This window comes from Phodopus roborovskii, unplaced genomic scaffold, assembly GCF_943737965.1.
Source record: "Phodopus roborovskii unplaced genomic scaffold, PHOROB, whole genome shotgun sequence".
Classification (NCBI taxonomy): domain Eukaryota; kingdom Metazoa; phylum Chordata; class Mammalia; order Rodentia; family Cricetidae; genus Phodopus; species Phodopus roborovskii.
In genome coordinates, this window is record NW_026126433.1 from 28,313,664 (window position 1) to 28,328,783 (window position 15,120).

General features: G+C 42.9%; 1 protein-coding gene across 10 annotated transcripts in view; it reads left to right on the top strand.

Moving 5' to 3' along the window:
* The window catches only part of Abl2 (ABL proto-oncogene 2, non-receptor tyrosine kinase), an 87,676-nt gene extending 77,413 nt beyond the window's left edge, over positions 1-10,263 (top strand). For 3 of the 10 annotated variants that reach the window (XM_051186019.1, XM_051186022.1, XM_051186021.1), the window contains 7 exons: positions 149-326; positions 842-1,026; positions 1,805-1,957; positions 3,515-3,604; positions 7,716-7,889; positions 8,323-8,556; positions 8,866-10,263. In XM_051186019.1, the coding sequence (XP_051041976.1) occupies positions 149-326; positions 842-1,026; positions 1,805-1,957; positions 3,515-3,604; positions 7,716-7,889; positions 8,323-8,556; positions 8,866-10,040 (2,189 nt within the window). In that variant the 3' untranslated portion in view covers positions 10,041-10,263. Of the gene's footprint in view, positions 1-148; positions 327-841; positions 1,027-1,804; positions 1,958-3,514; positions 3,605-7,715; positions 7,890-8,319 lie in introns of all 10 variants that reach the window. The other 7 variants (XM_051186012.1, XM_051186016.1, XM_051186014.1 and 4 more) reach the window with 3 other exon arrangements.
* The last annotated feature ends 4,857 nt before the right edge of the window (positions 10,264-15,120 follow it).

The window sequence follows — 15,120 nt, forward strand, 5'->3', positions numbered from 1 at the left end:
TATTTTACAGGCAGGTGCTGAATGCTGAAAAGGTCTGTGAAGTTGCAGAGGGCAGCATGGCAAACAGAGTCTTACCAGCCTGCTTTTAAGTTTTTTGTTGTATTTATTTGATAAAATGTGGTGAAGATTGTCAGTTGTTCTTGGTCAGGTGTGTGTACCCTGGAGCCGCCATTCTACATTGTGACAGAATACATGCCGTATGGGAATCTGCTCGATTATCTCCGGGAATGCAACCGCGAGGAGGTGACAGCGGTTGTTCTACTTTACATGGCCACTCAGATCTCTTCTGCCATGGAGTATTTGGAGAAGAAGAATTTTATCCACAGGTGTGTAACCCTGCCCATTGTCTATGACTAACCACAGAGCTGTCTTGCCTGACGTGAACGTGAATGGGAAGGGGATAGGTGCAGAACATATCACAGAGAAAGTCTCTGTTACAGTCTCTGTTACAGAATACAGTCTCTGTTACAGAAAGCCGTTTTGCTCAATACTACATCCAAGATCCGTTTGCTCCACCTAGTGGCCACATTTTTGAAGTACCATTCTGTCTCAGGAAAGTGTTTTAAAGTCTTCAGGGAGGGGTCTGTTGCTCCCCTTGAAATCTATCCCATTATACTTAAAAAGGGATTCATTGTGTCCAGCATCTTTATTCTGCCTCCTTGTGGGTACTGAGTGAATGGTAGAAATTATTGAGTTTCCGTGTTGACGATTATCATAAAGTATTAGTGTTAGTTAGCATGTCCTTATCAACTCTACCTATAGCATGAAGAGCCAAGACTAGCGTGTTCACACATGTCTTTCCATCATCAGCTGGAGTAACACAGGGTTCTCTTTCCCATAGAGATCTTGCTGCACGGAACTGCCTTGTGGGAGAAAACCATGTGGTCAAAGTGGCTGACTTTGGTTTAAGTAGACTGATGACTGGAGATACCTACACTGCTCATGCTGGAGCCAAATTCCCTATTAAATGGACAGCACCTGAGAGTCTGGCCTACAATACCTTTTCAATTAAATCTGACGTCTGGGGTAAGGTTGATACAACTTCTTACATGTGTTTTATTTATTGGCCATGACTGGCCTGGTATCCACTATAGTCTAGGCCAAAACGTGGGGCAGTTCTTAAGACTCAGCCTGTTGATGAGGGCCATAGGCATGTGCCACCATGCCCAGTTAATTCCCTTAGTTCTTCAGAGCTTTTTTTCTTTTTCTTTTTTCTTTCTTTTTTTTTCTTTTTTTTTTTTTTTTTTTTTTTTTTTTAAGACTTATTTATGTATATAGTGCTCTGTATCCCTGCAGGCCAGAAGAGGGCACCAGATCTCATTACAAATGATTGTGAGCCACCATGTGGTTGCTAGGAATTGAACTCAGGAACCATTAATGCCCTTATACTCTGGACCATCTCTCCAACCCCAAAAGGTTTTTTGGTTTTTTTTTTTGAGACAGGGTTTCCCTAGCTTTGGAGGCTGTCCTGGAACTTGCTCTGTAAATCAGGCTGGCCTCAAACTCTCAGAGAATCTGCCTGCCTCTGCCTCCTGAGTGCTGAGATTAAAGTTGTGAGCCACCAATACCCGGTCACTTCCTGTTTTTTGTGTGAGGTTCTGCTCGTTTCCCGAATTCTGTCATAGGAATGCTGTCTATAAGGAAGGTTTGATAATGTTTCATCTAGAATTTGTCCTTGTCCTGGATCTAATTTCTACCACCCTGAGAAGTAGAATGAGTAACTAGAGAGACTCAGTAAGCCAAATTAGTATAGAAATTTGGAATTTGGGCCATTAGAAATATATTCTTTAATCCCTTTACACAGCTTTTGGAGTACTATTGTGGGAAATTGCTACATATGGGATGTCGCCATATCCAGGTATTGACCTGTCTCAAGTCTATGACCTACTGGAAAAAGGATATCGAATGGAACAGCCTGAGGGATGCCCCCCTAAAGTGTATGAACTTATGAGAGCATGTAAGTATTTTTGCATGTTTGAGCTTTGAAAAAGAACCAGCAACAGGATGGTTAATGAAATCCGTACCATTTCTGCTCTCAGTCTTGTTAGACTGGATCTAGTCTCATTAACAGTTACAGAGCTTGTCATTGACAGGGCCAGTTGGCAAGGTGCATTTTGTACCATTGAATCTTATTAGAATACTAAGAATAGTTGTTTGTGGCCCAAATGTGGAGCAATTTCTCAAAAAAAAAAAAAAAAAAAAAAAGTGTCTATTTAAAAGACAATGAGAAATTGAGTTTGTATAATGTGTAAGGAGGATGTCTACTTTCTGATAAATGTGAATGGTTACTAAATATTGTGATTGTTAAAGTAACGTCGAATGGGCTAGGAGGTAGCTCAGTGTAAGAATACTTCCTTTACAAGCATGAGGACTTGAGTTCAAATCCCTAGTAACCATGTAAAACGCTTGTCTTTACTGCACATGCCTGTAACCCCAGCCGTAGAGATTTCAAGAAGTCTCTGGAGCTCACTGGCCAGCCAGTATCACTTAGCTGAAGTGGCAAACTTGAGAGACCCTACATCAAGGCAGTAAAGCTTAGAACAGTAGAGAAAGATGTTTTTCTCTGGCTTCTGAGTACCTCACACGTGGGCATCTAAGTGCACACTCCCACACATTTACTACACACATTAAAAACCAAAAAGTAATCTCTTATGAATGTGAACAAAAGCATCAGACTGCTTGAGGATTCAAACTTAGGAATGTGAGAAGTCAAAGTGTGCTTGTGTTCACATATTACTGTGGTTTTTTGTTTTTTTTTTTTAACCATATTATTTTCTCATTGAGCATTTTTGTCTCATGCTCACCTTTATCAAGTGTGACCTCTATTAATCTGGATTTATACACTCAATTTTTTAAGAACCTGGCTATGTTTTTGTTGTTTGTTTTTTTAAGACATTGTCTCATCATGAAGCCCCAGCTGGCCTGGAACTCACTGTGTCCAACAGACTGGCCTTGATCTCATAGAGATCTGCCTGACTCTGCCTCCTCAGTGTTGGGATTAGAGGTGTGTGCTACCGTGTCTAGCCAGTTATTTTTTTAAATTACATTTATTGTGGGGCGTGCGTGTGTGTGTATATGTATGTATGTGTGTGTGCATGTGTGTGTGCTGCAGTGTTAGCGTAGGAGTCAAGAGGGAATTTCTATAAGTAAGTTCTCTGATTCCATCATGTGGAATGCAGGGATTGAACTCAGGTTGTCAGGCTTGGTGGTGAGCACTGAGCCATCTTACCAGCCCCTTAGTCACTTTTTTAATAGAGGAAAACTTTGCATTTTCTAAACATTCTCCCCAACTTTTCCTCATTTTTGTAGTAGTTGGAATGGGCACCAAGGCTAAATAGTACCAGTACCAAGGAATAGGCATTCAAGACTGGAACCCAGAAGTAGCTACACATCCCACAGTGCATATGCTGTTCTCTAATAGGTGCACACACCATGGTGTGTGAACCCTGTTGCTGGTGTGCTGCTGGGCATGACTCACTCTATCAAGGAGGCTGTAAGTTCTCTTCTGTTGCAGGCTGGAAGTGGAGCCCTGCTGACCGGCCCTCTTTTGCTGAGACCCATCAAGCTTTTGAAACAATGTTTCATGACTCCAGCATCTCCGAAGGTAAGCCTTGGAGCAGGGAGTTGACTACTAGTGGTCAGTTGCAGGGCAGTGATGGTCATTTCAAAAATGGGCAGTTCTTACAGTTTTTAACTGTTTAAAGCTGACTTTTGACCTTTATTATTTTGTGTTACTGCTTTTTTATACCTGTGTAGTTCTGTATTTTTATTTGTTTTTTCGAGACAGGGTTTCACTCTGTATCCCTGGTTGTCCTGGAACTCACTCTGTAGACCATGCTGGCCTGGAACTCACAGAGATCTGCCTGCCTCTTTGCCTCCTGAGTGCTGGGATTAAAGGTGTGTACCTCCACTGCTCGGGAGTTATGGGTTTACTATATACATATTTCATACTGAAATTATATTTTGATTTGAAATTTTCTCAGTTTCTACAAAGAAAATCAATAATTTCAGTAGTTCATAACAATATAAGGAAGATTTAAAATAAGTGCAAAAATATTCTAGGGGCTGGGCAGTGGTGGCACAGCACTCAGGAGGCAGAGGCAGGCGAATTTCTGTGAATTAGAGGACAGTCACCAAAGCTACAGAGAAACCCTATCCCCCCCCCCCCCCCCCAAAAAAAAAAAAAAAAACCCAGCAAATATTCTAGGGGCTGGAAAGATGGCTCAGCAGTCAGACACTACTCTTACAGAGGTCCATAACAAGAATTTACTTCTCAGTAGCTGCTTGGGGTGAGTCACAATACCTGTAATTCTGACTCTAGAGCAGTGGTTTTCAACCTATGGGCTCCACCCTTTGGGGTTGTTGAATGACCTTTTCACAGGGGTCACATATCAGATATTTATGTTATGATTCATGACAGTAGCAGAATTACAGTTGTAAAGTAGCAAATAAAATGTTGTGGTAAAGGTTATGGCATCAGGAAGACTGAGATCCACTGCTCTCTTTTGGCTTCTGTACGGACCTGCACTTATGTATGCACACACATATGTACATAATTAAAATAAATCTTTAATTATAAACCACATCTAAGACAAGACCCAGACCTCCCCAGTCAATATCACAAATTTCCATTTCTAGAAATATATCAAGTATAACCAAGATTTATCTAGACAAATGTGACATCTGAGTATAGCTTATAACACTGAAAAAGTTGGAACAACTTAAGCATCGAGTGGATTGTTGGTTGTATAACCATATAACTGAATACTTAAATTATACCCTTAAATGCATTAGGCTATCAATAAAAATACAATTACAATTTTTTTACTCAAGAAAAGGGTATATGAGCCAGGCATTGGTGGTGCACTTGAGAGGCAAAGGCTGAGGCAGATGGATCTCTGTGAATTCAAGAGGCCAGCCTGCTCTGCAGAGCTAGTTCCAGGACAGCCTCCAAAGCAATACAGAGAAACCCTGCCTCGCCAAAAAAAAAAAAAAAAAAGGAAGAGAAGAAAAGGGTATATGGGACACATACAGGGTGGAGAAAGGTGCTTGCGTTTGTGTGTGGTACTCATATAATGTACCCAAAGTCAAGGATAAGTAGTGTGTGTGGTGGCACAGCAGTTATTTCAGCACTCAAAAGGCCAAGACTGGAAGATCTCAAGTTCAAGGCAAGCCTAAGCAACATCATGAGACTAGTAAAGTTAATAACCTGCCTTATGTGATATGGAGTGAGACCTTGTTCTTGGAGAGCTAAGAATATAGAATTTTTAGTTTCATTTATCTGTAAGACACTGATACAGTTCTGAAATTTTATACAGACTTTTCCTTCCCTTTATAATTGGGTAGAATTAATCTTTTAATTCCAAGTTTTAAAATGTTAGAAGAAATGAAGAGAATTGGATTTTGTCTTCCTCTAGTGATTTATCACATGAGGTAAGAAAAGGGAAACAGGGCTGGAGAGATGGCTCAGCCGTTAAAGGCTAGGCTCACAACCAAAAAAAAAATAATAATAATAAGAAGAAGAAGAAAAGGGGAACAGAAGTGCAGTTGATGTATACTAAAAATATCTTCATGCTTCCCTCAAGTTATCATCACACACACACAGACACACACACACACCAGGTAACTGTAATGTAATGTATTGAGTGTTAACAAATGTTAACAATTTAATTGGTTGTGTTTGATTTTTGTTTAAGAATAAAGCGTATATTTTTGCCCCAGTAAAAGCCATGAACCTCAGCTGGATTTTCATGGCACTTGGGAGGCAGAGGCAAGTGGATCTCTGTGAATTCAAGGCCAGCCAGGACTACATAGTGAGACTCTTGTCTACAAAACAAAACAAAACAAAACAAAACACCTTTTTGGGGTTGGAGAGATGGCCCAGAGTACAAGATCATTAATGGGTCCTGAGTTCAATTCCCAGCAACCACATGGTGGCTCACAGCCATCTGTAATGAGATCTGGTGCCCTCCTCTGGCCTGCAGGCATACATGTAGGCAGAACACTCTATACATAATAAATAAGTTTTTTAAAAAAAAGCCACAAAATTCATGACATGGGTCAGCCAAGGGTGACCCACTGAGTGAACACTATTTTGATAATCAGGTTTTGTTTGGAGGGGGTGTTTTCATTAATTTTTTGTTTGTTTGTTTGTTTTTTAATTTTCGTACTTGGGCTTGAACCCAAGGTTTCATGCATGTGGGACAGGTACCCTACCACCTGAGTGACATCCCCAGTTCAAAAGAATCAGATTTTTTGCTTTTCCTGTCGTAGTTGGTGTATGTGTGTGTGTATGTGTTAGAGAGAGAGAGAGAGAGACAGAGAGAGAGAGACAGAGAGAGAGAGAATGTACTGATTTGTTTCACTTGCATGATGAGATGGAATCAATTATATTACTCTCCTTTTTAGTGAAAACTGTAACCTAAAACCTGTGTCCCCTTTATTCAGCATCTGAACAGCACTTAGTAAGTGAGGTTCTCCAAATGCCCACTGGGCCCAGTAAGCATGTGAAGCTATGAGCAACAGTTTTCACCAGCAGGAAGTACAGATTAAACCATGAGATTCCCATGACATGCCTACCAGAATGAGCAAAATTAAAGTTACATATACTTTAGAATGACAGCATCCAATTTTTGCATGAGCAAAATTAAAGTTACATATACTTTAGAATGACAGCATCCAATTTTTGCATGAGCAAAATTAAAGTTACATATACTTAAGAATGACAGCATCCAATTTTTGCAGGCATGCCAAGTAGGTAACCAGAGAGTATTTACACACTAGCAATGTGGGCATAAGTTGTTATGGTTATTATATTGGTCAGAACTTGATAGAAGATCAATAAGTGTGTACCCCATGACCTGTTTATATCAATTAGATGTACATGGCCTTGTGAACTAACATATATGTATCAGGTTGTTCCTGGTAACATATTCATAGTAGCTGAAAATGGAAACATCCTAAATAACCATCAGTAGGAAGACAAGTGAGTTTTGGTTGTACCACACATCAGAATACTACTGTGCAATGAGAAAAAGATCCTGCCACATGTAATAACATGTAAATCTGTAGGAATAATGTTGAGTAAAAGAAGTGGTACGTAAGCATATGTGTGGGGCTAGGAGGCAGTTCATTAGTAAGGTGTTTGGCATTCAGATCAGAGGACCTGAATTCAGTTCCCTGTCATCCACATGCAAAGCTGGGCACGATAGCACACATATTTCCTGTGGGAGATGGAGCTAGGAAGATCACTGGCTATCTAAAACAGTGAGTTCTGGACTGGGGAGAGACGGGACACACACACACACACACACACACACACACACACACTCTCTCTCTCTCTCTCTCTCTCTCTCTCTCTCTCTCTCTCTCTCTCTCTCTCTCTCTCTCAAAAAGTAAGGTGGGAAGCAGCTGGGGAAGACACCTGGCCTTGGCTTCTGTCCTCCACATGTAAGAGCTTCTGTACATACATCCTCTGATGTCATTATATGCAATTATACTTATTTTTTATCTTCAAGATGACATCTATCTTGCTGTTTGCCCAGGTTGGTCTCCTCCAGCCTCAGCCTTCTGAGCAACTGAGGCCATAGCACAGACTGTTCACCCCTCTACATTTATGTACTTCAGTATTCTGCTCTCCTGTTTTCTTTTTCAGTTGTATGTACAGGTCTCTATCTTAAGATTGTCTTTTTTACCAGACTTTGTCTTTCTTACAGAGGTAGCTGAGGAGCTTGGGAGAGCTGCCTCCTCGTCATCTGTGGTCCCATACCTGCCTCGCTTACCTCTGCTTCCTTCCAAGACTCGGACCCTGAAGAAGCAGGGGGACAACAAAGAGAATGTAGATGGTGGCCTCGATGCCTCTGAGAGCCTGGCCTCCAGTTCAGCACCAGGTAGGGGTCAGAGCAGAAAGTGTATGCCTGAAGAACTAGGAGCTATGATGCTTCTGGGCCTTGGCCCTGCCCTGCCCAAGGCATATATGTTGTGTATATATATATATATACAACATATATATATATATATATATATATATATATATATACACACACAACATATAGCCTGCTACCAGCTCTGTTTTCTCATCCTCTGGCTCCTAGGTAGTTATCCAGGTGGGTGATGATAGGTACATCTGTATTGTAGAGAAGGGATGAATACAGAATGAACAGCAAGTGTTACTGTTAATATCCACATCACAGGTGAACGAACACTCGTCACTGAAATAGTGTATTTGTTAATTTCTTACGTAATGCCAACATTTGGTGTTTAATAAATGCTAACTGGCTCACTTTTTGTCTTTCCTGTTATTGGTTGGTCATTTCTCAGCAGGCTTCATTAGAAGTGCACAGGCCTCCAGTGGGTCCCCAGCTCTGCCGCGAAAGCAAAGAGATAAGTCACCTAGCAGCCTCTTAGAAGATGCCAAAGAGACATGCTTCACCAGGGATAGGAAGGGAGGCTTCTTCAGCTCCTTCATGAAAAAGAGAAATGCCCCCACGCCCCCTAAGCGCAGCAGCTCCTTTCGAGAAATGGAGAACCAGCCCCACAAGAAATATGAACTCACGGGTAACTTCTCATCTGTTGCTTCTCTACAGCATGCTGATGGGTTCTCTTTCGCTCCCAGCCAGCAAGAGTCGAATCTGGTGCCAGCCAAGTGCTATGGGGGGAGCTTTGCACAGAGGAACCTCTGTAATGATGACAGTGGTGGGGGTGAGGGCAGTGGCCCTGCTGGGGGTGGGTGGTCTGGCATCACAGGCTTCTTTACACCTCGCTTAATCAAAAAGACACTGGGCTTACGAGCAGGTAAACCCACAGCCAGTGATGACACTTCCAAGCCTTTTCCAAGGTCAAACTCTACATCTTCCATGTCCTCAGGGCTTCCAGAGCAGGATAGGATGGCAATGACCCTTCCCAGGAACTGCCAGAGGTCCAAACTCCAGCTGGAAAGGACAGTGTCCACCTCTTCTCAACCAGAAGAGAATGTGGACAGGGCTAATGACATGCTTCCAAAAAAATCTGAGGAAGGTGCTGCTCCAGCCAGGGAGAGACCAAAAGCCAAACTATTGCCCAGAGGAGCCACAGCTCTTCCCCTGAGAGCCCCTGATCCAGCCATCACAGAGAGTGACTCTCCAGGGGTAGGGGTGGCTGGAGTGGCAGCTGCCCCCAAAGGCAAGGAAAGGAATGGTGGGACGCGACTTGGAGTCGCTGGAGTCCCAGAGGATGGAGAGCAGCCCGGCTGGTCTTCCCCAGCCAAGGCCGTAGCTGTCCTCCCAACCACCCACAACCACAAAGTGCCAGTCCTTATCTCACCCACTCTGAAACACACTCCAGCTGACGTGCAGCTCATTGGCACAGACTCTCAGGGGAATAAATTCAAGCTCTTATCTGAGCATCAGGTCACATCCTCTGGAGACAAGGACCGACCCCGACGGGTAAAACCAAAGTGTGCCCCACCCCCACCCCCAGTGATGAGAATACTGCAGCATCCGTCCACATGCTCAGACCCCGAGGAAGAGCCGACTGCCCCACCTGCAGGACAGCCCACTCCAGAAACCCAGGAGGGAGGAAAAAAGGCAGCTCCAGGGCCAGTGCCCAATAGTGGGAAACCTGGGAGGCCAGTGATGCCTCCACCTCAAGTGCCTTTGCCCACATCTTCCATCTCACCAGCCAAAATGGCCAATGGCACAGCAGGTACTAAGGTGGCCCTGAGAAAAACCAAACAGGCAGCTGAGAAAATCTCAGCTGACAAAATCAGCAAAGAGGCCCTGCTGGAGTGTGCTGATCTACTGTCCAGTGCAATCACGGAACCTGTGCCCAATAGCCAACTGGTAGACACTGGGCACCAGCTGCTTGACTACTGCTCAGGGTACGTGGACTGCATCCCTCAGACTCGCAACAAATTTGCCTTCCGAGAGGCTGTGAGCAAACTGGAACTTAGCCTACAGGAGCTGCAGGTATCTTCCACAGCTGCTGGTGTGCCTGGGACAAACCCTGTCCTCAATAACTTATTGTCATGTGTACAGGAAATTAGTGATGTGGTGCAGAGGTAGCCATTGTCAGCCTGGTGGGAAATGCACACATATCTGAGGGGAGAGGGAAAGGGACTCGTTTTCCTGTGTTGTTTTTTAAAAAGTGAAAGACTGATACTTGAGTGTGTCCATGTGAAGTACCTCAGATCCCTGAATTCTCACGTTTACAGGTTCATCTCAAAATAGCAAAAAGGAAATCCCGTAAATAAATATAGGGCAGTTTGGTGGAACAGGGCAGTGTGGACAGAGTTGGAAAGTGCACTGGAAAGTAAGGGAGCATCATGTATAGATCATAAAAAAATCAGTTGTTCTGCATCATGAAGCGGGCCTCAACTTACAGGTCCTGGGGTGATTGGGCTTCAGTTCACCATGCAGGAGAAAGCAAACTGAGGGATGAAGCAGATGTTCACTCAAGGCTCCCGCAAGTAGCTGTTGGTCATTGCTGCTGTAGCAAGAACTGCAAATTAGATTGCTAGAATATTCAGCTGGGAAATGTGGCCCTTTCCATCTGCTTTGATCCTGTTTGCCGTGGGTATGTTAGTTGATGCAGGAAGTACAGAATTTGAGGGACACTTAGTCAGATTGACGCTTCCAAAACCTTGTAGTGATTAGCAGTCACCTCTCCCACTCTTCCAGCGTGTTACTTCCTAATGGACCAGTATCCACATACTGCTTCTTGGTGGCTATCTATAAACCATGACATACGGGGGCTTCTTAGTGGTTCTCTGTCCCTTGCTGGGCAGGCTGTCTTCCTTTATTTCTAGCAGCATTCAGGGCATTACCCAGCATTAATATTGAAAATAGTGGTCACTATATGTTCTCATAGGAGAGACCTTCTATGCCCGAATACTGATACAATGGCCCCTTGAACAGCTATGTATATTCTTCTTCTTATTATTATTAATTAAAATACCAAGGAAACACAGTACCTTTTTGAAACTGGCTGGGCCCAGAAGCCTGAGACTGGGAAGAGAAGCTTGCTTGATCCATGGCTACTTGCACCTTTCCTCACCTCATTACACCACACTAACCTGGGTGGACAGTGGAGAAGGTCTTTTCACTAAGGGCTTGCCTCTACGGAATTGTCATGTTCTTTTCTCTGTCACATAACATGCCACCCCCTTGTTGCACATGGTGGAGTTTGTGTTAGGGATACAGTTTATTTATTTTGTCCTTTCACCTTTATTTTAAGAGTGCATTATAGAAGGAGTGGGTATTTTCAGGGAGTACCAATTAGACTCTGAAAGCTAAAGGTTTAACCTGCAAATAGGTTTTGCCTTTGAAAAATAGGCATCTTCCTTCCCTAATTACAGTTATAAAAGCTAATGGGCTAACATGGAATAGAAACTTAGTAGGCTACATATTGTTGATGGTTTTGGTGCTGGGTCTAATTCCAGTTTTGTTTTTTGTTGTTGTTGTTTTTTAAATTTGTGAACACCCGTCATTCCCCAAAGAGAACCCAGTGCAAAATATCTTGTTTTTTTTTTTTTCTCTTCCCCTTCCAAGAGTATTAATGTAGGAAGATGGGAATTCAGCACTGAGCAGTGTTTTCTTCCTGACTGTCATCGATTCACTGTCAAGTTGCCGCCCCATCTTTTGATCTATTAATTGGTAGCAATAGCCCACATTCTCAAGAGTGTTTTGTAGGCTAATGTGCAGCTCCTTTTGAGAGCCTCTCTGGAGGGCTTTTTACTTAGTGTTGGTACATTGGGTCACTTTTTATTCTCTCTGCTGCATCAGAAATAAGAAACTTTTGAACTGCTGTGTTTAATAGTAATCGGGCCAGAACCTAAGGGGAAACTGTTTCAGTTTACATTGGGCATCTTTGACCTGGGAAGAAATTTAGTTTTCATTAGAAAGAAAAGAAATTTGGATACTTATCCCTGCTGCTCCAGAGAAAGCTCAGGGTTAGAGGTGGTCTGGAATGGAGGAAACAACTCCTACAGGTGTTAAGGTGTCCCCACAGCTGCAGTCTGGGCAGTTAGGGGTCAGGTTAATGTCCTTGTAGTAGTTGGGAGAGAATTTCCCCCTTGTTCACCATCAAATACACCTATAAACTTGAATCTGTTTGAGCAGTTCGGCACCCTTGTGTAGGAGGGAAGAGAAAGCTAGGGTTTGATGCCATTATTAATGCTGCTTTTAAAGTTTATCCCTGCCATAATAGGATGTTGTAAGAAATGGTTGTTGTTTTCAGGGTTGGGTCTTGTGTTTGTTTGTTTGTTTGTTTGTTTGTTTGTTTGTTTTCCCTTCAGAGTTCTGAAGCCAGGCTTGGAGGAACACTACTGAGTATCTCAGCTCCCTATTTTCCTCAGTCACAGGGGGCCAATTCTCACTGAGGGCAGCACAAACTTTGTCCTGCTCAAAGTGGGCCATCACAAAATCCATGAATTGAACTGACCTTTTTCTCAATACTGTCGTGAGTAGCACTGACTCACACACCAAATGATGCAGGAATCGTGTAGCTTTCAGGGATCAAGGCCTCAGGTCACAGTGCCACTGTCAACTTGCTATGATAGAGTTATTTAGGTTTTTTTTTTTTTTTTTTTTTTTTTTTTTTTTTTTTAATTATCTATCTGCAAGGGACCAGCTTAAAAAAAAAAAAAAATTTCAGCAAATCTAAAGGTTTGAATCTAAAGCAGAGGAAACTGCTCTTAGAAACTAAAAATGTAACTTATGTGCAGCCTGAAGACAAAGCAGACAGCAGCCCCAGAAGTTTTCATCTATGCATATCTTGCCACAGCTTCATTATTTTCATATACAAGTCTGTGGTTTCAGTTGGATTCCCCACCTTTAAATGCTGTCTTTTGATTTGAATATATCCTAATCATGTTTTACAGGAAGCTTTTTTTTTAAAAATTTGGTTACAATTATATTTCACATTTTCAGATGATTCCCATCATGATGTTCAAAAAAGAGAGAGACCTTAAAATGGGCCCTTAAAAAGATGTGTTGATATGTTTAAAGATGAATTGAACATGGCACACCAAGCTGTGATCTATCATGTGAGAAACTGATTGGGTCATTTTTAGGGTGGCCTCTGTATAAGGTCGTCATAGGGGACACTAGCTTCTGGAAGCATTTTAAGGTTTCAGTTAGAAATGTTCCTACACCTAGTGGATGCAGCAGTGCCAATAGATGATGATTATAGAAAGGCAGCTAGGTGCCTGGTGTACCCTGAGCACTCCATGAATGGTAACCGCCGGTGTTCACTCCTAACCAGAAGCACTAGAAGAACCTAGGCAAGTGAGTGAATCAGCCTCACTCTGTATTGGAACTTCAGGTATGGTTAAGAGTAGATAGTGTGTTTCCCAAGGACTTCTTCCTGGTTTCAAACATTCTTTGTGTCCTTTTCTGTACAGAAAGAAACTGGAGAGGATGGTTGTCATTAGTCCATCATCTTGGAGCAGTTAGTGGCAGAGCTGAGGCTAGAATTCAGGAGTTGTGAATTGTGGCATTTCTCCACCACACCTGCATCCTTGTGAAATGCTGGGCCATATACATGGTGCTGCACACTTGTAAAGCACACTCCGGGAGGGCCCTGGCCAAGAAAGGCTTGGATGTTCAGTAACAGTGTAGCCAAACAAGCCTTTAGTGGAACTAAGTCAGAAAGCCAAGAAGCTCTGTTCTTCTGGTCCTCAGCCACACACAACTCTGCACTTTGTAGTTAAAAATGCCAACTTGAGTTGTTTGAAAACAAAAAAAAAGGGGGGGGGGGCGGATAAAACAGTTCTACATTCCTTTTTGTTCAAAAAGAAACCTGTTCAGTGTCATTTTAATGATGTGGGAGTTTGGGAAAGCACCTTGAGAAGTAAATGAAATTCAGCTATAAAGTTGGATTATGGGTATCTGTAGAGGTTGAAGCTGACATGGACTGCAGCTAGAGAGTCACCTCTGCAGTCTGCTACAGAGCTCTATATGAAACTGCTAAGTGAATATGCATGACACTGCAAATGTTTGCTAATAGTTCAGAGCTGAGGAACTTCGGAAAACTGGGGACCAGTCTTTTGGTTTCATTCTCACCTTTAGAAAGTAGTGAAGTGGTGGCATGTAACCCCAGCATTGAAGAAGCTGAGGCAAGAGACCCTCAAGTTCCCAACCAGCCCAGGCTACAGAGTGAGACTCAGTGGCTGAGTGCCTTTGGAGCCCAGCAGTTCGTCCAGGCCCTTGATGGGAAGGTGAAGGCCGTTTTTGTTTTGAGCAGTCACTCATACATGCTCAGCTCTTAGTGTCTTTGCTGTGGTGAGAGCAGCCTCATTTCCTGTTCATGTTGACAGTATCTTTTTAAAAACTAATGTCCTGGGGGGTTGTGGGTAGAAAACTGACGTACTTGGAGAATTGCTAGAATTTCTCTTCTGGTTGTAAATGACATTGACATTTATCATCTCTCTCTTTTTTTTTTTTTTTTTTTTTTTTTTTTTAAAGCAAAAGTAGCTGAGCTTAACTCACCTATTAGATGATCATATATATTCAAATAAATCATGTAGAGGCAGGCAGGTTACATCTAGCTGCACTCTGCATTCTAACCTTGCTATATTCTTCAGTAAATCATGTGGAGGTGACTTACATCCACCTGCACTCTATTGTGACCTCCTCTTATTTGTCTGTCTTTGCTAGTGAGAGCACTGACATCATTAGGCTGTGTCTTCCAGAGGGTTATCGGGTTGACAGAGTCATCTTTATTTCTGTTCTTAGTGATGTTTCATCATCTTGCATGCTTTGACTTGCTTCACCTGGATCTAGGATCCATTTTATACCCTCAACATCTGCTGTGGCCAGTACTTTTTATATTTCCCGTCAGCTGCTTCATCTTCATCAAGCTGGTAGCCCACTTCTTTGAAAATACCTGTTTGGTATTTGCCTAGAGCAAAGCAGTTCCAAGGGAACTGTGTACAGACTGGCCAGGCCAGCCCAAGGGTTCCTGTGGCCTTGGGATGCTTCTTGGCCCACTCCTAATGTCTTGTGCGTAGTTGCAGTTTTCCAGAGTAGGGGTCAGTAATGCTTGGAGTAGTGGTTCCTGTCACCTGCAGGGTCAGCACAGCACAGCACAGCACAGCACAGCACAGCACAGCGGCCCAGCTTCACTGCCCTTGCCTGTAATCCC